Here is a 24408-nt window from a genome sequence, read left to right as displayed (position 1 = left end):
CGGCCGTGGCTCCGGCATCCCGGGACCGCCCCCTCCGCCCGGTGCCCGGGGCGATGCTCGCCGGTGCCCCCCCGCAGCACGGCGGGCCGGACCTGGGGCGGGCGGCCCCACCCCGCGCTCCCCATTGGCAGCGGCGCCCCCGCCCCGCTCGCCGCCGCCGCCGCCCGCTCTTAAGGCAGCGGCCCCGCCGGGAGCCGGGAGCGGCGCAGCCGGAGGCGAGGCGGCCGTGCGGGATGCGCTCCCGCCGCCGTGGGGGCGCCGGGCGGCCCCCCTGGCCCGTGAGTAGCGGTGTGCTTTTGCCGCTCCGCGAAGTTTCCCGGTGACTCCGGGGCGGGGAGGGGATGCTCTCAACTCCGGCACGGTTACCGGCCCGGGGAGAAGTTGGTGGAGGGCGGAGCGGGACCGCGGGCACGTAGCCTGTCCCCGTGGTGTGGAGGAGATGCGGGGTAGTGAGCCGGGAGGGCGCGGGAAGAAGGATGGGACGGGGATGGAAGGATGCTGGGCTGGGGAGGACCGTGCTCAAGAGGCTGTGCAGTGATGGGAAGGGGTGTGTGCTGGGACTGGGGAGCGCTGGCGGGGGCAGCAGGATGGTGAGCAACGAGAGACAGCAACGAGAGACAGCCCCTCTTTGTAGCGGCTCTTGTGCTTGGTCGTGGCTTAGCCCGTGGAGGACCGGGGGCAATGGGCAGAGGGGTGCAGCCGTGTACCTGCCTGCGTGGGAAGGGGCTGGCTGTGTGCTGGTGGGCCTGAGCTCCCCAGGGAGCTGGTGTGCCTTTGGGGTGAGCCCAGAGGCTAAGGTGACTGCTCATCTCCACACTGCATTAGCTGCTGCTGGCTGAGCCCCAGCCTGCCAGGTCCAGCACTGAGGAGTCCTGCATAGGAGGGCCAGGCTCGCAGCAGCGAGCAGACGTCGCAGCAGGACCTGGGCTCATGGGCTCTGGCTGGAGCAGAGGCACTGCAGGGTCTGGGCTGCTTGGGATTGAGGAGCTGTGGAGGAGCACTGCTGGTACTCTGAGCAGCCCAGCTGCTGTGGAAGAGGGGTCTGCTGGGTCTGTGGGACGTCTCCTGCCTGTCCTCTGCCCTGGCAGGTACAGTTGTGGCAGCCTGGGAATGCAAGGAATGAGAATATGATGTTACTGGGGCACATGCAGCGTGGTGGCATGAAGTGCTGTGAGGTCACCGTGTTGTCCCTGCTTTGGGGTGCATTTGGGGTGCCGTGAGGCCCTTGCTGCATGATGTCAAGAGATGTCGTGGAGGTGCTGGAGGTGACTGCGGCCCAAAACGGGATGTTGCTGCAGTGGTGGAGCATGACATCACTGGGGTGCGTGGTGTGGAGGGCAGCAATGTCACGGTGACATGCAGGATGGAATGGCCACAGAGGGACCTTACACCCACCTTTGCCATGATGTAGACTGGGGGCTGGGGATGTCCACATGTCTACAATGAGTAGATCTGGGGACAGCATCTCCCTGCTTGTGGTGAGAGGCCTGGGACACAATCGCCTGCCTGTCCCATGGCTCCTGTTCCAATCCTGTCCCACCCTCCCGACAGGGCACTGTCAGTCACAGCAATGCATGGGCTCAGATGAATCCTACGTGCTGCATCTCTGCCATGGGGCCAGCACCCTCCCCCTGGGCTGCCTGGCTGCACCCTGCCTGTGTCACCCTCCCAGAGCCTCTGCCCCTGTGTGGCACCTTGGCTTCGTGTCACTAGCCACACTGAGGAAGCACCCTGGGGTGACCTTGCCACCAGGTGCCACAACACAAGCCAGGATGTGACTCTGCTGGAACAAGATAGACTGAGATCTGTCCTGTGTGCAGGCAGAACCCCACAGCCTCAAAGGTCAGGTGAAGCTTCATGCTGGGACCGTGGTTCTGTCAAAAGCATGCTGGGAATGATGAGGCCCTTCTGCATCTGACATGCAGAGTCTGAGTCTCCCTCCCTTCCCAAAATTGCCTGGCTCTGGGCTGGACATCCCTTCCCCATGGCACCAAACACTGGATCCACTGGGAAAAGCCTTTTGTGTCCAATCAGGAACATTGTTTCCTACTGGAAAAGTTCCATCCAGCTTGGAGGGATTTCAGCTGCAGCTGGATGAGGCAGGGAGGGGCACCTGGGTAACAGTCCAGGCTCTGGGGAGTGGGAGCTGCAGTGGGGAAAGACGGGGAGCCCTGCCAATGGCCTGGGGATAGCCACCCATCATCTGGCTGTGGCTGGGAGTGAGGCAGTGCTCTGAAGGGCCAGGGGCAGCCCTGCACCCGTATGACCACAATGTCAGTGGCTCTCCCCCATGCTCACTTTGGTAACCTTGGAGTGGGGCTGAGGCAAAGACTCCCCCTCCTTCACTGTCTGGCACTGCAGAGTGACACTCAGGAACTTTCCCATCCCTGAACAACACAATGAACCCTGTCCCCATCACGTGTGTCTTGAATGGGGCTCCTGTCCCTCAAGAGCTGCTCCATACAGTATGGCAGTGTAATAGGCACAGGAGGAGAACAGAAACAGCACAGGGTAGAGCTGGGGACACACACACATCTACCCTTGCAGCAGTGCCCAGGGTACAGATGGAGTTGGAGAGGAAAGGGGAGCAGACTGTTGCAATGGAATACAGGGCTCTAGGTGTTGTGGGCAACAGGGTCAAGATTTCCTCTGCAGCTGGAGAACAGCCCCTTCCTGCCCAGCCATGTGGGCTTGGGAGCTATTTAGTTGTGGCATGGGAATCCTGGCCCCCAGAGAGCCTTGAGACCATTCCCATCCCCAGGGGAGGCAGCAGCAGGCTGTTCTCCACAACCCAGTGGGTCTGCTGGGGTCTAAAGCTTGGGTACCTTCCCCTCTCCATGCTGGGCATATGTGGAAGCACACAGCTGCCGCAGCTTCCTTGGCTTGTTGTTGGAGTCTAGCAGCATGGGATCAGCTGGCAGTGGGGTCACACATTCCTGTTCTGGTTGGGGAGGGCAGTCCTGCCCAGGGAGGTGGCATAGTCACATGAAGCATTGTCCCTTTGCAGGCCAGGTGCCCTAACCACCCCTTCAGTTTGCAAGATCAGGCCAGGCTGCTTTTTCTCCCAGCTGGAGCGCAGGCATGTGGGATCATGCCCATAGCCTGGGGACACCCAGGTCATTTCTGGGCTCTTCCCCTCTGGAAGAAGCTGCCTGGCCTGGGATGAGGGGTTGTCCTCCTGAGTGCTGTCTTGCTCATCACCTGTGCTACAGCCAGGTCAGAGCCAGCTCCAAAATCTCTGCAGCCTTGCCAGCAATGCTGGCAGACGCTGTCCTCCGCAGTCCAGGTTAAATGAGCCTCTGCTCCTAGTCTCCTGTTCCTCCCAGCATCTTCTCATGGCTGCATCCCTGTGCAGAAGCCTTCCCTGGCCAGGCTGGAAGGAGCTCACCCTGCAGAGACCCTGGGAGGAACAGTTCCAGCAGGATGGGGAAACTAAGGCATGTGGGAGTAACCTGATAAAGTATCCCTGTGTTCTCCCTGTGAACTTCCCCAGCTCTGGAAGACCAATGGGACAGAAGACAAACTCCTCAGGCCTGTGAATGTCTTCTTCCTCTGACCCTGCCAAGGGAGCAGTGATTGACATTTCGACTTACCAGGACCTTAGGTGCCAGTGGCACCTTAGGGCAGAGCAAGCTGGGCCTGAGTCCAGCTTTGTCAGCACCCTACAGCCCTCCTGCTGCCTCTCCAGTCCCTCTAATAGGATGGACTCCCAAGGCTGGGCTGCTGCTCAGCCCCAGCTCACTGGAGTATGATCTTGTCCCAAGGGTGAACAGCGCCCAGGACAGTCCATGCATGGGCATGCCAGAGTGACAGTGCCCAAGGGTCAAGGGACAGGTGAAGTGGTGCAGGCTGGGGTGCTGTGGTAAGGGGTGAAAAGAGAGCATCTCCCATGCAAGTGCAGTGGGGCTCCTTGGGCATCGTGGAGCAGAGCCTCCTCCTGGAGCTGATGGGCTGTAGGTCTCTCCCAGGTGTCCATGATGCTGGCATTGTGCCTGCTGTCCCTGGCCTGGCTCAGCGAGGGCTCCCAGCGCAGCGAGCCCATGTTTGCAGCCGTCACCCAACGCCTTCTCCCGCCCGACTACGACAGCAATCCCACACAGCTCAACTATGGCGTGGCTGTCACCGACCTGGATGGCGATGGTGACTTCGAGATTGTGGTGGCAGGGTGAGTGGCACAACTAATGCCTCAGTGACAGCAGGACTTGTAGCCCAGGGACAGGAATTCCTCCCTCCTCTGTGATCTTGTGGCCAGCTGGGGGAGGTTGTGCACATAGGTGGGTGGGTTAGGGTCTGCACACACCCACCAGTGAATGTGTGTGTGCCCACTCAGGGTGTTGATGCCAGCTGAGTGCCTGTGCAGGACCATGTGAGTGCCCCCATCGGTTCCTTCTCTGTGGGGCAATGGCAGCTGCCCAGCAGTCAGGGTCCACCCTGCAGTGCACAGCCAGCATGTCCCCAAGCCATCTCAGCTCTGCTGACAGGACTCAGCTCTCTCTGGAGATTCAGTTAATTGGCTGGAGGTTTTTTATAGTTCTTTATTGGAGTGATGGCTGGGAAGGGCTGGCAGGAACCGGGGAAGCAGGGAGCCTTGTGCTGTGCTGCCAGTGCCCAAGTGGGGCTGGACACAGAGCAGCTGCTGCCAGCAGGTCCAACCCTGGTCAGGAAGAGCCGGGACCTGTAGGTCCTGTGTGTGTACTGGCACTGCTGTGAGCTGCTACTGCAGGGTATCTGTGTACACACCACCATCCTCACTCCCTGAAGAGGCTTGCACACACAAGTGTGCCCATCTAGAGTGTGTTCTTTACCCTCACAGATCCCATCCGAGTGGATGGAAGCACTACAGTGGCAGGCAGTCAGAGTCTGGCCCTGCTGCTGCTCTGAACCTTACCAAGGCAGGAAAACATGAGCAGCACTGGGAGACTTGGAGGAGTCTGGGCCACCACTCCCAGCTGTGCTGAGTCAAGAAGGCAGCTGGGGTTTTGTAAGCAGTCATGGTGCCCGTTGTATAACTTGTTTACTGGTGCATTGGGCTGGAGCGGGCAAGGAGCCAGTGGGACGCACCGTGCTGAGAGGATTTGCCTTGTGTGCCAGTTTCCTTGCCCTGACAAAGGTCTGCAAGCAGGGAGCTGCACCCCATCCTGTACTACTATTTGCCTGGCCCCACTGCTTCCCTGGTGTTGCCAGACATGGGATAACTGAGAGGGTCCTTGGCCTCCATGGACCATAGGGCCCATGATTGGGAAAATCCAGTATTGCACCCAATGTCCCCCCAGAGATGAGACAGGGGCTTTCATGCCATCCCCAAGCCTTGGGAAGCCAATACCCCTGCTTACACTCCCAGGTACAATGGCCCCAACCTGGTGCTCAAGTATGACAAGGCCCAGGGGCGGCTGGTGAACGTGGCAGAGGACGTGCGGGGCTCCCCGTACTACGCCCTGCGGGACCGGCAGGGCCACGCCATCGGTGTGACAGCCTGTGACATCGACGGCGATGGCCGCGAGGAGATCTACTTCCTCAACACCAACAACGCCTTCTCTGGTGAGCCTTGCCGGCAGCCGAGCCAGGCGCGGGGGGAGCCCCGGCACGGCTGCCCGCGACCTTCGGCGTGTGAGGGATGTGTGCGGGCTGGAGTTAATTTCTCAGTTGAGCGGCTCCATTGATTGATGGCAGCACGGGTGGGACACTGAGCCCAGCCAGCCACCAAGTCAGCACTTCCAGCTGCCCATCGCACTTTTTGTGGCACCCCAAGTGGGACAGAAGATTCCCTTCCGCCCCCTCACCCATCCTGCCACAGGGACCCTGCACTGTAAATCCCAGCTGTGCCCTGCAGCAGTTGTGCCCTTCAGTCTCATGGCTCTCCTGTGCCTGCTGCACCAAGTCAAGCCTCATCCTGCCCTTCTAGTGCTGTGCCTGCTCCTGGCATGCCTGTCATGAGAACAAGACGTATGTGCTCCAAACTGGCGCTGGGAATCCCCAGAGCTCCGTGGTTTGGTGCTCCAGCCCAGCTCTGCCCTGTGTCCCTGACCTCCAGGCAGCAGATCTGTCTTCCCAGTGCTCCTAATTACCCAGGCTGGCAGTGGCTGCTGGCACACCTGTCCCTAAATCAGCCTCTGCCATTGGCGCTGTCATAAGCAGTGTAGCTCGCTGACTGTGCCTGCCACTGAATCGATTTCTTTTTAATTTTTTTTTTAACCTTCCTGGGGATGATGTACAGGGCTGTGCCTCATTGGGACATATTTTAGCTTAATGAGTTGATTCTTCTATGTGTCTCCCAGTGGCCCTTAAGGGTCATGGGGCTCTTGCAGCAGCAGCAGCCCAGCCCTATGGCACTGTAGGGGGCTGCAGGGACAGCAGATATTTGGGATGCTCTGGAAAAGGGGTACATTTTTGACAACCTCCTTTGCTACAAAGCACCCTCCTCAGGAGGAGGCGGGGTTCTGGAGCCCGCTGACCTGTGCCCCCTTCCCCAGGCATGGCCACCTACACAGACAAGCTCTTCAAGCTCCGCAATGGGCGTTGGGAGGACATCCTGAGTGACGAGGTGAACAGGAACGTGGCCAGCCGCTTTGCCGGGCGCTCGGTTGCCTGCGTGGACCGGACGGTGAGCAGGCAAGGTTCTGCGGACAGGGGCATCTCCGCCCCCTTCCCACTCCCAGTGCCCTTCCAGTGGAGCCCTGAGGGCCGCTCCCCTTGCCCATCCCACCCCCTGCTTGGGCCAAGGGTGCCCCCCAGCTGCCCGTTCACTGTCAGGGCTAGCACTGCCCCCAGCTGTAGAGACTGTGGATGCCTGTCCGCACGGTTGCTACCAGCTGATAAACGTGCCTGTCGAGGTGATTTATGTTCCTGTCACCTGCTCTTTCCTCGTCCTCCTCCTCCAGCGGTTTGTTCCCAAATGATTATCGCTAAATCAGGCTGCAGCTACTGCACGGGACAAAGAGGGCAGTGGAAATTGGGAGTACCTGGCACACCGGGGATGCAGGGAGGGGGAACGACGTGCCCTGTGCCAGCCCTGACCAGAGAGCTCCTGGGGGCAATGGGGCACCTCCCTACTCCTGGGATACGTTTTGCCGTGGGCTTTGCAGAGCTCTTGCTCAGCACACGGTAGCAGTGCCTGCTTCCAGGGAGCAGTAAGGGCATTCACAGGAGGCATCCTGTGGTCCCTGTGCAGATGAGTTGTGGGTGGGTGGGTGCTGAGGTGGTGCTGCCGGCTGCAGGGCTCCGGCAGGTACTCCATCTACATCGCCAACTATGCCAGCGGCAACGTGGGCCCCCACGCCCTGATTGAGATGGATGTGGCTGCCAGTGACCCTGCCCGCGGTGTCGTGGTGCTGGTGGATGTGGCCGCCCAGGCTGGCGTCAGCAAGTACACAGGTACACCCGGCTGCTGTGGCCCCGCGGAGGGGACGGAGCGCTGCGGGCAGGGCGAACGCGAGACCCGCTGTGTCAGGCAGTGCAGCCGGAGGCCCGTGTCACGCCTTGGGCTGCCTGACTGCCCCATCTAGTGGCAGCCCCACGGCCCTTGGGAGGGACCGGGACCATGGCGTGCACGCCTGGCACGACCCCTGTGCCCACCATCACCGGGGCCAATCCCTCCAGAGCTCACAGCATCCACAGGGCAGGCGGCAGGGCTGGGGAGCGCAGGCGTCGGGTGGAACGAGCCCGCCTGCGCCTCATGGTGGACCGCCACCTTGGAGACTGCTGCATGCCCCAGCGGTAAATTGTCACTAATTAGCAGTGTTGTCACCATGGCGATGGCAGTGATTAGGGTTGGGAGTGACACAAGCGGCTGCCAGGCCCAATTAGCTCCTGATGAGAGGGGTTGGAGGTGGACAAGAATGGGGCACTGCGGGGGTGGGGGGTGCTGCTTGGGAGCACCGTGTGGGCAACTCTGAGGGAACATGGGGAGCACAAACTCCTGTGGGGCAGCTGTCCCCTCACCGCGGGCTACTGTCCCCAGGGGGCCGTGGGGTGGCCGTGGGCCCCATCCTGAGTGACAGTGCCTCTGACATATTCTGCGGTAATGAGAACAGCCCAAATTTCCTCTTCCACAACCGGGGGGACGGCACGTACAGGGATGTGGCAGCTGCTGTGGGTGAGTAGGGGAAGCTGGGGGGACACGCAGGCGCTGGGGACCTCAGGGCAGGGGTGGCTCTGTCTGTCCCTGCCTGCACTGGTTGGGGGCGGGGGGGGGGGGGACAGCCCGAAGGACCCAGATCCGCACTGACCACTGCGCAGAGGCTGAGATGCATCGGGGCATCCATCAGCGCAGGGAGGTAACCCTGCGCGTGCAGGGCCGGTCTGGGGACGATGGAGCACATGCTGGGAGGTGTGCTGGGGACAAGGAGGCAGGGAGGGGTTCCCGTCTCCCCTGTCCCCTTGCGGTTCCCCAGGGCTGGATGACCCCTACCAGCACGGACGCGGTGTGGCGCTGGCCGACTTCAACCGCGACGGCAGAGTGGACATCGTCTATGGCAACTGGAACGGGCCCCACCGCCTCTACCTGCAGAGCGGAGCCCCTGGGCGAGTCCGATTCCGGGTGAGGGCTGCGAGCCCCCCGCGCTGATGGCTCTGCCACTGAGCCACCTCGGCCAGGGGGGGCTGGCTTCTCTCTGAATTGCCTTTGAGCCTCACTTGCCAGCGAGGAGGGCACCCGAGGCATCGAAGCAGGACCCCGGCGTCCTGCTTCCTGTGCCTACTGTCAGGCTATGCCCGTGCAGGACATCGCCACCCCCAAGTTCTCCATGCCGTCCCCTGTCCGCACCGTCATCGCAGCTGACTTCGACAATGACCAGGAGCTGGAGGTTTTCTTCAACAACATCGCGTACCGTGGCCCCTCCGCCAACCGCCTCTTCCGGTAGGAGCCCGGGCTGGGGAGCCTGCACCCTGCTCTGGGGGTCAAGCAGCCCCCACGGCACAGCCGGGCTCACGGGGCTCCTCTCCGGCAGTGCTACAGCTCGGGCTCAGCTCATAAAAGGTGTCGTGACTGAGCCCTTCCTGGCATCATTACCAGGCACTGTGATCGTGCCTGCAGCAGCCCCTGGGGTCCCCAGCACCGCTGATTAGCAGCTGTGCTGAAGCTTGTTCATGGCTCCCATTAACTGTGGGGGTCAATTCTTCATTACTTCTGTGTAGCACCTCCTTGCCTGGTGTGTAGAGTAGTGGGAATTGGTTGTCTACTCAGTGCTTGCACTCGTGGGTAGATAGAGGGCAAGGGTTTTGCAAGGAGCCCTTTGGAGGCATCTCCAGGTTCCAGAGGGATGCAATAGATGGTGTTGCTACTCTGCAGTTCAGATGCAGAAGCTCTCATGAAACTCCATTGCCCCTGCATGGAGTGGGGACATGCCAACAGGCAGGGGACAGTCACATCCCCCATCCACACCCTATAGGCACCAGGGATGTCACCCCTACCACGATTCTGCAGGAGGGGACAGACATGCCCAGAAGGGTTCTGCAGGGGCTGGCATTAATATCCTGTGTGTGTCGTTGACAGGCTCATCCACAGAGAACACTCAGACCCCATTGTGGAAGAGCTGAATGCAGGGGATGCACTGGAGCCCGAGGGACGGGGCACAGGTGGGTCCACCCCGCTCTGGCACAGCCTGAGGATGCCACACACCTCCCTGAGTTATCTGCCTGCTCCCCACCGGCAGGCTGGAGCTCCCATCGCCCAGGGATGGCTCCATGCTTTCTCCCCACACCCAGCCAACAGTGCCATCTCCAGTACTCCAGAGGCACTTTTGAAGAGCCCCTTCCTGGGTGTCCACTGCCCAAAGCCAACCTCTGCATTTGGGAGGAGGTCAGGCTGTGACCCACAGCCCTCCAGGTGCTGTCTGTCCCTTCCACTGCCCGGGGTGCCGACCCATCTGATTACAGGATGCCAACCACATTCCTGCATTGGAGTCACTCCATATTCCTTTTTGTCCCTGCATGGCTGGGAGTGCTGCCATTGCCAGTGGAAGGCCTCAGAAGCAGCAAGGTCTAATGCTGGGAGACATGGGGCCAGGCCTCAGGCACAACATATTCTGTCCTTGCAGGAGGTGCAGTGACAGATTTTGATGGCGATGGGATGCTGGACCTCATCCTATCCCATGGCGAGTCCATGGCACAGCCAATCTCCATCTTCAAGGGCACCCAGGTGAGTCAAGCGGAGGTTCCTCATGTGGTACCCATCCCTCCTGTCCCTCCCAGCTCAGACTCTCTGCTCCCTCCTCCCCTTGCAGGGCACCAGCAACAACTGGCTGCGTGTCATCCCCCGTACGCGCTTCGGGGCCTTTGCACGGGGAGCCAAGGTAGTGCTGTTCACGCGGCGCAGCGGGGCCCACCTGCGCATCATTGACGGTGGCTCCGGGTACCTCTGCGAGATGGAGCCTGTGGCACACTTTGGACTGGGTGAGCTAGGGGGTCAAGGGGCTGCCTCCATCCCCAGCCCTCCCTGGCACTCCCCAGGGCAGGGGCCGTGTCTGCTGCCCCAGTGTCCTGCAGCAGAGTAATCATCTAAGCCTGTCACCCTCGGTATGGTGGGCTCCATTCAAGGCTGTGGGCAGGGTGCCCAGCCACTGCAGCTGTGCTGCAAGGGGCAGCTGCCCCTTTGCCCAGCCCAGGCAGTAGGGTTTTCCCTTCCCTTTAACTCTCTCCTGGTGCAGCATGTCCAGCAGCCAAGCCTGCAGGGGTGTCCCTGCCCACTACAAGGTCATCCCATTGTCCCCATTCATGCCCCTCAGACTACATCCATGTGGGTAGGCTGTCAGCATGAGCACCTGGAGCTGGGCTCAGGGAGCAAGGGAAGACTTTGCCCTTCCCATCCCTACCACCCCACTGGCCTCCTTTCAGCCCCTGCCCACCCTGGAGACCCTCCCTTTGATGGGCTGCCCGCCTGCAGGCCGTGACGAAGCCAGCAGCCTGGAGGTGACTTGGCCAGATGGCCGCGTGGTGTCACGAGCTGTGGCGAGCAGCGAGACCAACTCTGTCCTGGAGATCCCCTACCCTCTGGATGTGGAGGAGCCACTCATGCCTGCCCCACTGGAGGTGAGGTGTGGGTGTAGGGGACAGAAACAAGGGGCTGGGCTCTGCTGGCTCAGTGGCTGCCCAGGGCTGATTCCTCCCCATCCCAGTGGTCTCTGCTTCTTCCCAAATGCAGTGCGGGCAGGGATTCTCCCAGCACGAGAATGGACGCTGTGTAGGTGAGTGGCTGCTGGAAGCACAGGTGTGCCTGTAGCCAGGATGCTGTAGCATAGCCCATGGGGGACACTCTGAGACTGGGAGGTGGCTGCCTGCCATGTGGCTCAGTGCCAGGTACAGCTGCCTGCCTGGCACATGGCCTGGGAATGGGACAGCAGTACAGCTCCAGGGGGGCACCATGGCATCACAGGGAGCAGCAAGAGCACTGTGCTGGGGCAGGAGGCATGGCTGGCATGTGGCAGGCTTTGTGCTGCAGCCATGAGTGATGCTGGGGCAGCAGAGATGCAGCAGGGCAGCTGCAGCCATGCTGTGAGCCTCCTGGGCAGAGGTATGGCTTATGCATGGCTACCAAATGGGGTGACTATCCAGTGTACCGGGGAAACTGGAGGGGCTGGCAGCCCAAGCTCTCTGCCCAGGCATCTCACACTGAGGACCCTCTTGCAGACACAAATGAGTGCACTGAGTTCCCCTTCATCTGTCCCCGGGACAAGCCCATCTGCATCAACACCTATGGCGGGTACCGCTGTCGCAGCAACAGGCGCTGTGGCCGGGGCTTTGAGCCAAGCGAGGATGGCACAGCTTGCGTGGGTGAGTGATAGCTGGGACACCCTGACACCATGCCAGCTGGCATCAGCCCCAAAGCACCACCTTGGGATGCTACTGCTCCTGTGACAAAGGCCAGGCCACAGCCTGCAACCTGCCAGATGGCAGCCCAGCCATCTCCACCCTGGTTCTGTGTTTGTTTGTCTGTGCCTCCCACTGAGCTGCCACTGATGCCCCTTCTCTCTCTCTTTTTCTCTCTTGTTCCTTCTCTCCTTCTCTGTGCAGCTCAAGTGGCCTTTTTTGGGGGATATCCCTCTGCTGGGAGCTGGCCTTGTCTCCCCCACAGTGCCCTCCTCCCTCTAGTCCTCGGACTCTGCCTTTGTCTCTATGCACTTTAACCCCTGCCCATCACATGCCAGAGCAGCCTTGGCGGAAGGATGGGCTGGCCTCTGCCTGTCTCTCTTTTTCTCTTTCTGTCCACGTCGAACCACCCTGGAAATGCCAGCTGGGACATACTGGGATGACCTGCAGTGGGACGGGCACAGACCTGGCAGTCCTGTGCACCATCTCTGGGAAAGCAGCCCTGGGACAGCCTGGCATTGCCCCTTGCCCTGCACACCCCACTGCCCCAGTGCTATTCCTGCCACGCTGGCACCTCCCTGGTGGTTGCTTGCTCCGTTGCCCCAATACCGTACCGTGTGCCTGCTGGTTTGGCCTGCGACGTGTGTGCTTTGCCTGCCCCCTCCTTGGTGACAGGAACCACTTCCCCAGCCCTGGCAGAGGAGGGTCTTCCCAGCCCTGCAGGGGCAGGATCCTCCTGGTCTGTTTTTTAACATATTTGCCCTACTGTTTGGAGTTGGACCCTACTTAGTCCCAACAGTCTTCCAGCCCCTCTCCCAGAGAACTCCCAATAAACTGTATCCCATCTATTAACCTGGTCTGCTGAGCTCCGCGGAGCAGGGCTCTGCTTGTGCTTCTGCCCACCCTGCCCTGGAGCTGCACGGGGAGGGAACCCAGGAGGGGAAGCACCCCCAGCCTGCCCCAGCTCTTCCTACCCAGGCCTGGGAGCTGACTGGAGGGTGACAGTGCCCCTGGCCCAGCTCTGCACTGGGACTTCAGCAGAATGTGCTGCTCTGAAAGGGCTGGGGTGCAGCAATCAGCCCTGCCTGCACCCCAACAAGGCTGTGCTGTTTTTCCCCCCTGCATGCTATAACCCCACACTGCTTTCTTTACCCCCACCAGACATCGACGAGTGTGCTCAGGGCTTGCACAACTGCAGCCAGCTCTGCATCAACAGCCCTGGGGCACACACCTGCCTCTGCCACCCAGGCTTCCGACCCCTTGATCCGGCTGCCAGCCGGTGCCTGGGTGAGTATCTGCAGTGCCCAGACACCTGCTGCTGCCTGGTGCAGCAGCAGACATGATCAGGGGTGCCCCGTTGTGCTCACAGCCCTAGTGCTGGGGGGCAGAATGGACAGACTGTGGCTGTGCAGGAGTTGGTGGAGTAAGGACATCTGCCACCCAGCAGCCTTGGCACTAAGCAGTGGCAGGATCACCTGCTTTTGTGTTCCAGGTTCACCCAGCCCTGGAGCTGCCCCCCTCGTGCCCCCTCCATCCCTTGCCCCGCCCATGCCAGACACTCCCCTACCCTTGGCACAGCTCTGACCTTTTCCCCTTCTTTCCTAGACATAGACGAGTGCCAGGCACAGCCTGCCCCCTGTGAACATATCTGCCACAACAGCCATGGCTCCTTCCACTGCCACTGTCACCACGGCTTCTCCCTGGGTGCTGGTGGACGCTGCCAGCGCAATTAGCCTGCTCTGGCACAGCCAGGTGTTCCCTGCTACCCCCCAGCACTGTGCCAGTTACACCAGTACCAACTGAATAAACCCTTTCCTGCACTGCATTCCTTGTGTGTCCCTGTCCCAGGGCCACATGATTGCTACACAGGTCTGTCCCTACTCCCCTACACTGCCCCTCCTCCCCATCCCCTCCTTCCCCCATGCTCATCCTCGTGGGGCTCTGTGCAACCCATTGTGAAAAGAGATAGCCAGCGTGATCTGTGCCCCCACAGTGTTGTCCCGCTCACCTCTCCAACACAAGAAGATGCAGGGCAGGCAGTGGGGGAAGAAGCGTGGGGTTTATTGAGGAAGGTCTCCATGCAGGGGCGGGGGGCTCCAGCAGGATCGTTGAGGCCAGGGCCACCCCACACACACATCATGACCGAGCCAAAAGGGGTCCCACAGGGCAGAGTCCTCCCTCCAGGTCCCCAGGAGAGAAATGCCAGCTCGGTTCAGCCCTGCACCCAGATATCCTTTTCCTCAGGGTGCTGGATATCACAGGGTCGCTCCTATTTCTCCCTATCTGACCCTGGACCATGAACCTCCACACCTTGCTGCCAAGCCCAGGTGCTCCTCGAGGTCCCTCTTACAGGCCAGGCTGAGAATTGGGGTGCTGGTGGCAGATGCATGCAGGACACGTGGGGAGGGGAGGACTCAGCAGTGTGAGAGGAAGGGTCCTTATGGAGCTGCTCCACTGGGCACCCTCCCTGCATTAGGGCAGGTCATGGGGCAGAGCAGGCAGGGGCTGCTGGCAGCTAGGTACAGGCAAACTCTGCCAAGGCTGGGCAGGGATCCTGCCTCACCCATGCCACAGCTCAGCCTGAACTGTGCCAGGCCATGAATGAGCCCAGGGCACATGGCACAGGCACAGCATCATGCCCAGCACTGCACCTCCCTTTCCTGGACACTGGGCTGGAGAAATACCTGGGTCCAGCTGGGGATGGCAGCAGGTCATGCAGGGAGCAGAAGCAAGTGCCCAGTCATGGCAGAAGGATGCTGCTGGAGAGGATGTAGTGCCAGATCAGGGAGGGGGCCAGGGGAGCAGCAATGGGGCAGCGGGTGGTGCAGAGCTTGGGTGAGTGCATGGCCCATCATGCAGAAGAAGTGGCACCAGTGCTCTGCCAGGCCCCTGAATGGTGGACAAGCAGCAGCTGAGCCCACACCACAGCACCAAGAGCAGAGTGCCCCAAGGAGGGGGTGCAGCAAGCGCTGTCAGTGTCTGTGGGCGCGGGGTTAAGTGTGCGTCCCCTGCTAGCGCTGCCTGAGGCTTTGCCAGTCCCACTGCGTGGCAGCAGGGACACTGCCAGCTGGGACTGCCCGGAGCTGGGCAAGCTCCTTTCACTTGCGGCAGGGAGAGCTGCATCAAGCACACGGGGGGCTGTAGGAGCCCCTTGGCAACAGTTTGGCTCAGTGGGAAGCACCTGGGATGCCCCAGCACCAGTCTCTGCCCACAGTGGGTCTGAGCAGGGGCAGACCCACTGCGGGGGACAAAGAGCAGATGGGGATGGGCAGCCCCACTGGGTAGCCCCAGCCTCCCCCTCCTGCTCTCCCTGGGCTCAGAAGCGGGTGCTCTGGTAGTGCAGCCTGCGGAGGTCGGAGAGGCCACTGTCCCGGCAGTACGAGTCCCTGCAGGGACTCCCTGCCAGTCACCGCCCCCCCGCCCCGCCGCCGCCACCACCGCTGCTGCTGCTGGAGCTGCCACTGCTGGAGCTGCCGCTGCTGCACCGGTCCTCGTAGATGGAGATCTCGATCTGCGCCCTGCTAAGGATCATCGGGGAGATGTGCCAGCCCAATTGCCCAGCACCCACGCCCAGTCCCCCTTCGCCCTTGCCATCCCCCAAGCACCCTGCTGCCCAAAGGATACGACCCTCATACCACGCTCCAGGGGGTCAGTGAGCAGCAGCCCCCGTGGCGCATAGATCTTCTCATTCTGGTCCTGGATGTACTTAGAGATCTTCTTCAGGACCTGTCAGCACAGGGAGGGACACTCAGGGCCTGCCAGCCTTGCTGTCTGCTCTGGCCTCTAGGCCCATGTTCTCTATGGCATCCCTGAGCCATCCCTGTGCCCACTGCCAGCTGTGCCCATCCCTGAGCCCTCCCCTGCACCTCAGCACCTTCTCATAATGTGTCTCCATGCAGAGAAAGATGAAATAGGCAGTGGCACAGGCCAGGCACCCCTCGAGGTATGAGCTGCCCCCAATCTTCTCCGCCTCAGCATAGAAGCCGTTTAGGGTTTTCACGGTTTCCTCAAAAAGTTGCCGCTCAATCTAGGACAGAAACCAGGGTGAAGAAGAGTCTGGCCAGGGACTGACTCCCTGCACCACCTTGTCCCCATTCCTGGGGGCACTTGGAGAGCACTTAACCCTCTCCTGTCTGCCCAGCTTGCAGGCCCCTGCCCACCTCCCACCCATACCAAGACCTGCTGAGCCTACAGCCTTCACCAGAGCCCCAGGAGCACCAAAGTCCTTGCACACCAGCCAAGGCAGCTGTGATTTCATGCACCCAGCAGCACTGGCTGGCCCAGGGCCATACAACACCCCTTAAGTCCCCACACCTTTAGACCCTTCTTCCCTCTGGGCTCCCCTAGGGCACTGCCACAGCGCACCCCCTCACCCTGACAATCTCTCAGACTCCCTACCCGGCTCTCCAGCTCAGGGGGAAACTTTGTCTGGAACTGGCATGTGGTCCCGTCACTGTAATCCCGCTGCACAAAGACCTTCGTGGCCAGGGACGCGCTGCGCCGCAGCTCCTGCAGGCTGTGCACCTGGGGGCAGAGGGTGAGAAAGGGGGGCTGCAGCCAGGGGTGCTGGGATCCCTAGGGGGGGATTCCCCCAGTGTCAGGGACTGCAGGCTCACACACCCCAGGGCAGGGAGCCCCTAGCACAGGCTGTGTCATGCCATGAGCACAGCTTGGCACCGAGGGTGGGAGGCGGGGAGCGAGGGGAGGATGCTGTGGCAGCCCCCTGCTCAGAATGAGGGTGAGTGCGTGTGCTCTCGGCCGGGCTGGTGTCTGGTCTCACCCTCAGTGGTTCCTGCATGCACAAGCCAGTGGGCCACGGCCCGGGGAGGGGACAGCCCCCTGTCCCCAGCAGTGCCCCAGAGCACAGACAACCCAGCAGCTCCCAGCCGGGAGGATGGGAATGAGCCGAGCAGGAGCAGGGACTGGGCAGCAGGGCTGCAACAGTGGCACAGTGGGTGGGCAGGCTGCAGTGGGGCGTCTTCCTGAAAAGGACCGGCAGTCTCGGCAGCAGGCGCTAAGCCCTGACTCCCCACAGGGTGTGAGAGCCTGTGCCAGCCCCCGAGCTCCATGTTGTGGGGCAGCTTTGGTGGCTGGAGAAGGGGATGGAGGTGCCGGTTGTGCAAGGGCGGGCAGCAGGCCCCTCCCTGCGCTTCCCCTGGGTGACATGGGGATGTGCCCCACAGATCGTCTGACACTGTCCTGCGTCCAACCCACTGCATGTGAGAGAAGGACCCTCAGTCCCACAGCCCAACCCAGGCACGCTCCAGCCTTCACCAAAGACACCCTGCAGCCACCCTGCACCCCCACACCCCTTCAGGCACCTCACCGGCCTTTCCGTGCCCATGGAGCCCTCGCAGCCCCCAGCCCCACACTCCTCTCCCCACGGACCCCAGCCCCACGCTGTCCTCCCGCTGCAGCGCACCCCAGGCGGGCGGAGCCCCGTCCCTGCCGCGCCCAGGCAGCGCGGGCGGCGGGCAGCGCAGGGCGGGGGAGCTCCGCCGCAGCCCGGCCCGGGGTGTCCCCGCCGCGGTGTCCCCGCCGTGCCGCCGCGCACCCACCTCCGTGGCCATGGCACGGCGGGCGCCGGGCCGGACTGTGCCGTGCCGGGGGGACCGGACCGGACCGGACCGGCGCCGTCTCCGGGGCCGTGCGGAGCAGCGCGGGGCCGGGCGCTGTCCGCGGTGCTGCCGAGCCGAGAGGCGGAGGCGGGCCCGGCCGCCCCGTGTGCGCAGCCGCCCGGTCCGCCTCGGCCCGCCCCGAGGCACCGGCGATGGGCGCCTGCCGCCACCGGCACGGAGCCCCCGGAGGACGCGGCCCCGTTGCTGCGGACGGCGGTAGCGGCTGTCCCGGGGCTGGCCCCGGAGAGGGGCTGCCAGGGAGGGCGGCTGCTGCGTGCCCCGGGCGTCCGGCACGGCGAGAACCGGAGCCCGGGTACCTTTGGGATACGGCCGCAGGTCCCGGAGGGGGAACCTGGCTGCCCGGGGCGTGCTGCCGGATGTAACAGAGGGTGTGAGCGGCCGTGAGGCTGCCCCGGCAGGGATTCAGGGAGTCGCCCGCGGGACTGGCAGACCGCCGTGCCACGGGGCCTCATCTGAAGCTGTTTGTTTGCGAAGGAGTTGCAGCTGGTGCTGCGATCAGCGCGCGGGCAGACATCAAAGAGCAGAGCGAACGAATTCCCTGTTATCTCTGCCCACTGACAGCTCAATTAGAGCCGGAGAAATGCCAAACGGCGGGAACAGAGGCTCTCCCGAAAGGCGAGGAAGGGGGGCTCCCAGCTGGGGCTGCAGTGGGGCGAGGGATACGGCAGCTGGGCACAGGGCCCTGGGCAGGCAGGAGAGCAGCCAGCCCTTTCCCTCAGCACCTGGGCCGTGCCGGAGGCAGCGCCGGGCCCTGCCGGAACATCTGCTCCGGCAGCGAACATGGCCAACACAGCTAACACAGATAACACAGAGATAACACAGGGATAACACACACAGATAACACAGGGATAACACAGCTAACACACACAGATAACACAGGGATAACACAGGGATAACACAGGGATAACACAGGGATAACACAGGGATAACACAGCTAACACACACAGATAATACAGGGATAACACAGGGATAACACACACAGATAACACAGGGATAACACAGGGATAACACAGCTAATACACACAGATAACAGAGACAACACAGGGATAACACAGCTAACACACACAGATAACACAGGGATAACACAGCTAACACACACAGGTAACACAGGGATAACACAGGGATAACACAGGGATAACAGCTAACACACACAGCTAACACAGCTAACACAGATAACACAGAGACAACACAGGGATAACACAGCTAACACACACATAACACAGGGATAACACAGCTATGACACAGCTAACACACAGGGATAACACAGCTAACACACACAGATAACATATAGACAACACAGGGATAACACAGCTAACACACACAGATAACACAGGGATAACAGAGATAACACAGCTAACACACAGGGATAACACAGGGATAACACAGCTAACACACAGGGATAACACAGCTAACAACACACACAACTAACACACACAGCTAACACACACAGTTAACACAGGGATAACACAGCTAACACACACAGATAACGCACACAGCTAACACACAGCTAACACACACAGCTAACACACACAGCTAACACACAGATAACACAGCGAACACACAGATAACACAGGGATAACACAGCTAACACACACAGCTAACACACAGCTAACACACACAGCTAACACACACAGCTAACACACAGATAACACGGATAACACAGCTAACACACACAGATAACACACAGATAACACACGGATAACACAGCTAATATAACTAACACACACAGCTAACACAGGGACAACACAGCTAACACACAGGAATAACACAGCTAACACACAGCTAACACAGAAATAACACAGCTATCACACAGGGATAACACAGGGATAACACACAGCTAACACAGAGACAACACAGCTAACAGACACCTAACACAGCTAACATAGATAACACAGATAATACAGCTAACACAGATAACACAGCTAACACACACAGCTAACACAGAGATAACACAGCTAACACACACAGCTAACATGGCATAGCCAGCTGCCTGCAGCAGACGGGTAGCCCTGTCTGACCCCTGCTCTGAGCACCAGCCCAGGCTTTGGGCAGAGCAAATAGGGGCAGGGGTGATTGGTGGGCAGCCCCCTTTCTCTGGAGCGTGGCAGGGTTTGTGGCCAAGATACCAAAGGACACATGCAGTCAGGGACCCCAGTTGGAGGCCTCATCTTCCCCACAGACACAAAGCTATGGATCCCACAGCTTTTGGGGGAACCTGCTGATCCCACGGTTCAGAGCAATCATGCCAGCCCACACTCCAGAGCAGTGAGGTACACCCTGCCTTGACAGTGCCACAAAACCAAAGGACACCCCTTGCGAGAGTGGTGTGTGAGGTCTCCCATGCACCCAAACACATGCATGCACATTGGCACAGGCACTCGTGCATGCATTCAGATGCCCACATCTTCCTGCACACCTCATGCACCCCAGGCACACACCCAGGCGCACATGCAATGTGCTCACACACCTAAGCCTGTCCTCAGATGTCCCCAAACCTAGACCCTGCATCCCATCTCCTTGCCATGCTGCATGCCACTGCCACGTCAGTGCTCGCCTGCCCGCCTGGCAGGTCCTGCCGGTTGCCATGGCAATGCTGTGCCTGCCAGGAGATGAAGTTTGCTCTCCTGTGCTGCAGCGAGGGGCCGAGAGCAGCCGCGGGGATCAGCTCTCGCTGCCACCCCAGGCTCTGCCCACCATCCACATCCTGTAGTGTTGCCCCAGGGTTGTCTCCTCCAGCTGCACCAACCCAGCCCAAGCAAAGGACTTTCAGTTCTGGGTCCCATGTGCCCCACAGGCCATGGATCTGCTGTCTGCATGTGTCAGGGAGTATCCTCGGGTGGGACATCACCCCACCATAGGGAGCTGCCTTCTGCAAACCGTACTGCCCAGGACCAAGGCTTGTCCAGCGGCAGGCAGGACACGAACCTGTCCCAAAGCACTCCTCGTCATCACAGACCCCAGCCCTGCGTGCAGTGCCTGCAGACCCTGGCATCTGCAGAGCCACTGGGGTCTGCCAGCTCCCTCATGCAGGGTGGGTGTCATGGGCTTTGCAGTTTTAGCCAGAGCAGGAGCAGACCCTGCTAGTTTCCATGCAGAAGGAACAGGCTGGTGCTGTCATGCCACTCCATGCTGTGCTATAGCTTCCAGCAGGACAGGACAGAGGTGGAGGGAGGCTGGCATAGCCAATGGAATCCCAGGCAGTAGCAGTAGGGACAGAAGGGGCTCTGGGCAGCCTCAGTGTGCTGCAAGGCCCTGCTGCCCTCCCTAGACCACTGCACTGTGAGGGGTCCTGGCAGAGTTCTGACCCTTCTACTCCATCTGCTCAGCCCAAAGGGGCAATTTTTCAGGCTGCCCTGCAGCAGGGATAGGTATGGCTGGTGCCAGAGCTGTCTTTACTCCCCTGCCTGGCTCTTCCCTTGCACCTGGACTGAGGCAGCTCTGACTTGTCTTGCAGACAGACCCCACAGATCCCTCCTTGCCCCTGGCCCTGGCTAACCTCCCAGAGGCCCTGCCCATGGCCCCATGGCACAGACATGGGGCACACATGGTACCGCTGTACCCAGCCCTCAACAGACAATGTGCCTGTGCCATCACACCACAGCAGGCATAGCCCAGCAGTGCCTCTGCTCCAACCCCTGCACTTGACTTTCAGAGCAGGGACTTTCCCTTGTGTGTCTCTGGGTGCATGGTGCTGCATCTCAACCCTCCCTGCAGTACAAGGATGACTAGAGGCCATGGAGGACAGCTGGAGCCCTGCAACCAGCCTGGGATCAACCCCTGGGGCTCCATCCTGCACCCACTGCCTGCTGCACCCCTCTCCAGCCTGTCAGAGCTGTCAGCAGCTCCAGCTCTGCTTCAGAGGGGCCACAGAAGGGCATGGCAGCTGTTTCTCCTAGCACTGGAGATGATGATGGGGATGGGGTAATGATGGGGAGCATGAGCTCACCGTCCTAGTGAGGACAACGGTGACATTTGGGAGGCACAAACACAGTGTGATTAGCTGATAACCTTTCCTGAGAGATCCCAGGTGTGTGCACCTGGAAGGGAGAAGGGAGGGGGACGAGGCCCCCACACTGTGAGCCTCTGGAAAACAGCTCCAAATGCCCCAGCCTGCCCCTTCATACAAGACTCAGAGAGTGCCCCAAGCTGGGGCCAACTGACCCTGCAGGCTGGGCACCCTGGGTGTGGACACCCCTCTGTGGCACCTGTGGCCCAGCTGTGCCCATCTGAAGGGTGGTTCTAGGACCCCATTGCATTGGGAGCCCCTGCAGAGGGCGGGGGCCTCCTCCCAGCACATCCCACAGGGGTCCAGAGGCGCTGGGAGACACAGCAGACTCCTGCAAGCAGAGGAGGATGTGGTTTCCGAGCAAGGGCTGCCATCAGCGAAGGAGCCAGCTGGGAGCAGGGACTGTGCGAGCACTGCTCCCACACGGCGGATGGGGCTGTGGTGGGACAGGACGTGGTGGGGCGGGGAGGGACAAACACACTGCAGAGAAGGTCCCCAGGCACGGTGTCATTCTGTGAGGGAAAGGGACTCCTCCCCAGAGGGTCGGCATATGTGACATGCCCCCTCCCTGCCCCGCTGACTAGGACCAAGCGCCGGGGGCCAGGATCGGGGTGTCCGGCAGCGAACAGGGAGGATTTGTGTGCAAGCTGGCAGGAACTGGGCAGGGCCAGGAGGTGCTGGGTGGGGGCTGGGAGGGCGCTAGGGCAGTCGGCTCCGCAGCTGGGCCGGGAGCGCTGCCAGCACATTCCTGGGGCTGCCGGGCAGCGGGTGCGTGTGTGGGCGCAGGGCAAGTGCATGGCAATTGCTGACCCTCCCCGCTGCCCACCCCGGTGGTCCCACATTACCCCCGGGCAACCTCGACCCCACGGTGTCCCCAGTCATGGCCCAGCCTCCCGCGGCCACTCGCAGGGAGGACGCCCACGGAGCCGTGCTGCCAGCCCAGCATTGCCCCCGCCAGGGTGCTCTCTGCTGGGAGCTGCTGGACGCCGTGTGTCCCTGCATGGACAGCGTCCCCAGCGCGCCGTCCCCTCCCGGGACTGTGCATGGCCAGGCCCGGTGCGCTATCCTTTCCCAAAGGCCCCTGCCGAGCACTGGGAAGCAGTACGGGACTGGGGCAGGAAGGATGAGAGGATGGGGAAAGAGGAGGGTGGGAGGGAGTCCACTCAGCCCACCCCCCCAGGCCCAGGGGATGAATCTCTGCTGACAGAAACAAGGTCGGTCGGACCCAAAACTGCGGCAGGAGAGGGGGTGGGGACACAAGGATGGAAGGAGGTGCCCGAACCCTGCTCATCTTTTCGTTTCCTGAGAGCCTCCTGCTTCCCTGGCTCGGATTTCCTTTGTGCTACAACCAGGCACGGGTCCTGCACAGGCAGGGTCCGGAGTGTCGAGGGACCACCCCCAGGGGATGTGCTCTTACCGTGCCACCCTGGCCGGCCGGCCCCGAGGTCCCCACCGCAGAGGGGGCAGCCCCCATGGCCCCGCTTCCGCTCTCGCTGCTGTGTCAAGTGGCACAGGCAGTGACACAAGCGGAGGCACAGCCAGCTTTCTGGAGTGACACGAGCAAGTGTCAGTCCCGCAGACAGCTGCATGGGTGCAGAACGGGGACGTGGGCACTGCAGCAGCCTGCACAGACAAGACGCAGGGGTGGGTGCCAGCTACAGCCGCCTGGGGTCCATGCCCTTCTCCGGGGTACAGCCCAGATCAGCCTGGGACACCCTGGGTGGGAAAGGGTTAAGGAAGCAACGCGAGTGCAGCAGGCACTCCGCAGAGCAGAGGCACAGCCTGAGCTCGGAGGTAAGGCTGCCACGACACCCCACCGGGGGGGGACAGGGGGCAGACACCACTCTTGTGGGGCCAGCCCTGCTCCCCGCAGCATGGCCAGGAGGTGACTCAGGGCTCTAATGAAGGCGTCATGACAGATGAAGGGACTGGGGCAGCTGGCAGGGAGACCTTGCTCAGCCCCAGCCTCGCCAGTCCCCTCACCTTCGTCTGGTGCTGTGCCAGCTGGCACAGAGTGCTCAGCACCCCCAACACCTTCCTGCAAGGAGCTGGGAATGTAGAAGCCAGGCTGGGCTGTGGGATGGGGCAGGCTGAGAGCCAGGAGCTGCACCATGGTCAAGAGGAGGACAGTGTTGGCATGCCACGGGAACAGCCCGGGGACATGGCACACCCGCGACTGTGCTCAACATCCGCACTCTGGCGGCTCCACCCTGCACACCCAGCCTCCCTCTGCCTGTGCCTCCCAGGCCTCACCAGCCCCTTCCCAGCCCAGCTCCCACGACAATTACACCCTGCCCAAGCCCATCCATCACGGATTAGCTATTTTCTATCAGCATTTATCTCCAGACTATCTTACTCCTGCCGTGAAAGCCTGATGCCTCGATCACCCTCCCTCCGGCTACAAGGCAGCCCTGATAACAGGCTGCTGTATCTTATCGGGTCCCCGGCAGTTACACATTAATGGTGCCATCTCCGGGGCTTGGCTGGGGTGGGATGAAGCCAGCCCACCCTCGGGCTGGAAGCAGCGTCACTGAGGGATGCAGTGATGGGTGCTGAGCACACAGGCCATGGGCAGGGCGGGCAGGCTACAGGGAAGGGCAGGCTGTGCAGCTGAGGTTCCCAGCATTGCCCCAAAGCTGGTGGACCCCACCAGGGCTGGGTGAACAATCCCTGCCCCCAACCCAGGACAAAGAGCAGCTGCTATCACTGCCTGCACTGGACTGTTTGCTCTATTGCCCATTAACAGAGCTGCCTTATCCTGTGGGCAGGGGCCAGCGGCAGCCCAAAGCCCGTTAGCCAGGCAGGGGCATCGATCATGGGAAAGGGAGGGGTGCCCCAGATAACCTCACAGACAAATGGGTTTCTAATGGGGTCTTAAGTCTTGCACCCCCCATCTCCAAGGGAATGGGGGAATGTCATCTGGGCAGGACCCTCACATCACTTAGGCTCTAGCTTTGCCCA

The 24408-nt window shown here is 61.3% G+C and overlaps 2 protein-coding genes across 5 annotated transcripts; one reads left to right on the top strand and one right to left on the bottom strand.

The window, feature by feature from the left end:
* The first annotated feature begins 143 nt into the window (after window positions 1-143).
* Window positions 144-13627, top strand: CRTAC1 (cartilage acidic protein 1). Of its 3 annotated transcripts, none has more exons than XM_063405516.1 (16): window positions 144-278; window positions 3969-4165; window positions 5342-5538; window positions 6471-6601; window positions 7215-7371; window positions 7958-8092; window positions 8391-8536; window positions 8718-8854; window positions 9491-9573; window positions 10035-10135; window positions 10221-10389; window positions 10880-11025; window positions 11138-11180; window positions 11623-11766; window positions 12964-13089; window positions 13408-13627. In XM_063405516.1, exons 1-16 carry the CDS (start codon window positions 234-236, stop codon window positions 13533-13535), a joined length of 2085 nt encoding a protein of 694 aa, XP_063261586.1. In that variant the 5' UTR covers window positions 144-233; the 3' UTR covers window positions 13536-13627. The 3 variants fall into 3 exon arrangements, with proteins under 3 accessions (XP_063261586.1, XP_063261588.1, XP_063261587.1); XM_063405517.1 differs by having other exon boundaries at window positions 151-278; window positions 3958-4165; XM_063405518.1 differs by lacking the exons at window positions 12964-13089; window positions 13408-13627 and adding an exon at window positions 12007-12642.
* A 1581-nt stretch (window positions 13628-15208) lies between these two features.
* GOLGA7B (golgin A7 family member B) lies at window positions 15209-22921 on the bottom strand. Of its 2 annotated transcripts, none has more exons than XM_063405519.1 (5): window positions 22865-22921; window positions 16201-16326; window positions 15677-15829; window positions 15427-15528; window positions 15209-15313 (listed from the first exon to the last, which is right to left on the bottom strand). In XM_063405519.1, the coding sequence occupies exons 1-5, from the start codon at window positions 22919-22921 to the stop codon at window positions 15209-15211; spliced, it is 543 nt and encodes a 180-aa protein (XP_063261589.1). The 2 variants fall into 2 exon arrangements, with proteins under 2 accessions (XP_063261589.1, XP_063261591.1); XM_063405521.1 differs by lacking the exon at window positions 22865-22921 and adding an exon at window positions 17361-17372.
* Between the last annotated feature and the right edge of the window lie 1487 nt (window positions 22922-24408).

Source organism: Prinia subflava, chromosome 9 (genome assembly GCF_021018805.1).
Source record: "Prinia subflava isolate CZ2003 ecotype Zambia chromosome 9, Cam_Psub_1.2, whole genome shotgun sequence".
Classification (NCBI taxonomy): domain Eukaryota; kingdom Metazoa; phylum Chordata; class Aves; order Passeriformes; family Cisticolidae; genus Prinia; species Prinia subflava.
Note: the sequence above shows the minus strand (reverse complement) of the source record. Positions and strands in the feature narration are given on the sequence as shown.

What these genes read in the sequence shown, in the direction of transcription:
- CRTAC1 (XM_063405516.1), top strand. Translation starts at nt 234, where the DNA reads ATGCGCTCCCGCCGCCGTGGGGGCGCCGGGCGGCCCCCCTGGCCC. An exon ending in TTCGAGATTGTGGTGGCAGG is followed by an intron (nt 4,166 to 5,341) that starts GTGAGTGGCACA and finishes TTACACTCCCAG; the next exon opens with GTACAATGGCCCCAACCTGG. An exon ending in GGATGGCACAGCTTGCGTGG is followed by an intron (nt 11,767 to 12,963) that starts GTGAGTGATAGC and finishes TACCCCCACCAG; the next exon opens with ACATCGACGAGTGTGCTCAG.
- GOLGA7B (XM_063405519.1), bottom strand. Translation starts at nt 22,921, where the DNA reads ATGGGGGCTGCCCCCTCTGCGGTGGGGACCTCGGGGCCGGCCGGCCAG. An exon ending in CCCCTGAGCTGGAGAGCCGG is followed by an intron (nt 15,830 to 16,200) that starts GTAGGGAGTCTG and finishes TTTCTGTCCTAG; the next exon opens with ATTGAGCGGCAACTTTTTGA. An exon ending in TGGAGCGTGGTATGAGGGTC is followed by an intron (nt 15,314 to 15,426) that starts GTATCCTTTGGG and finishes AGCAGGGCGCAG; the next exon opens with ATCGAGATCTCCATCTACGA.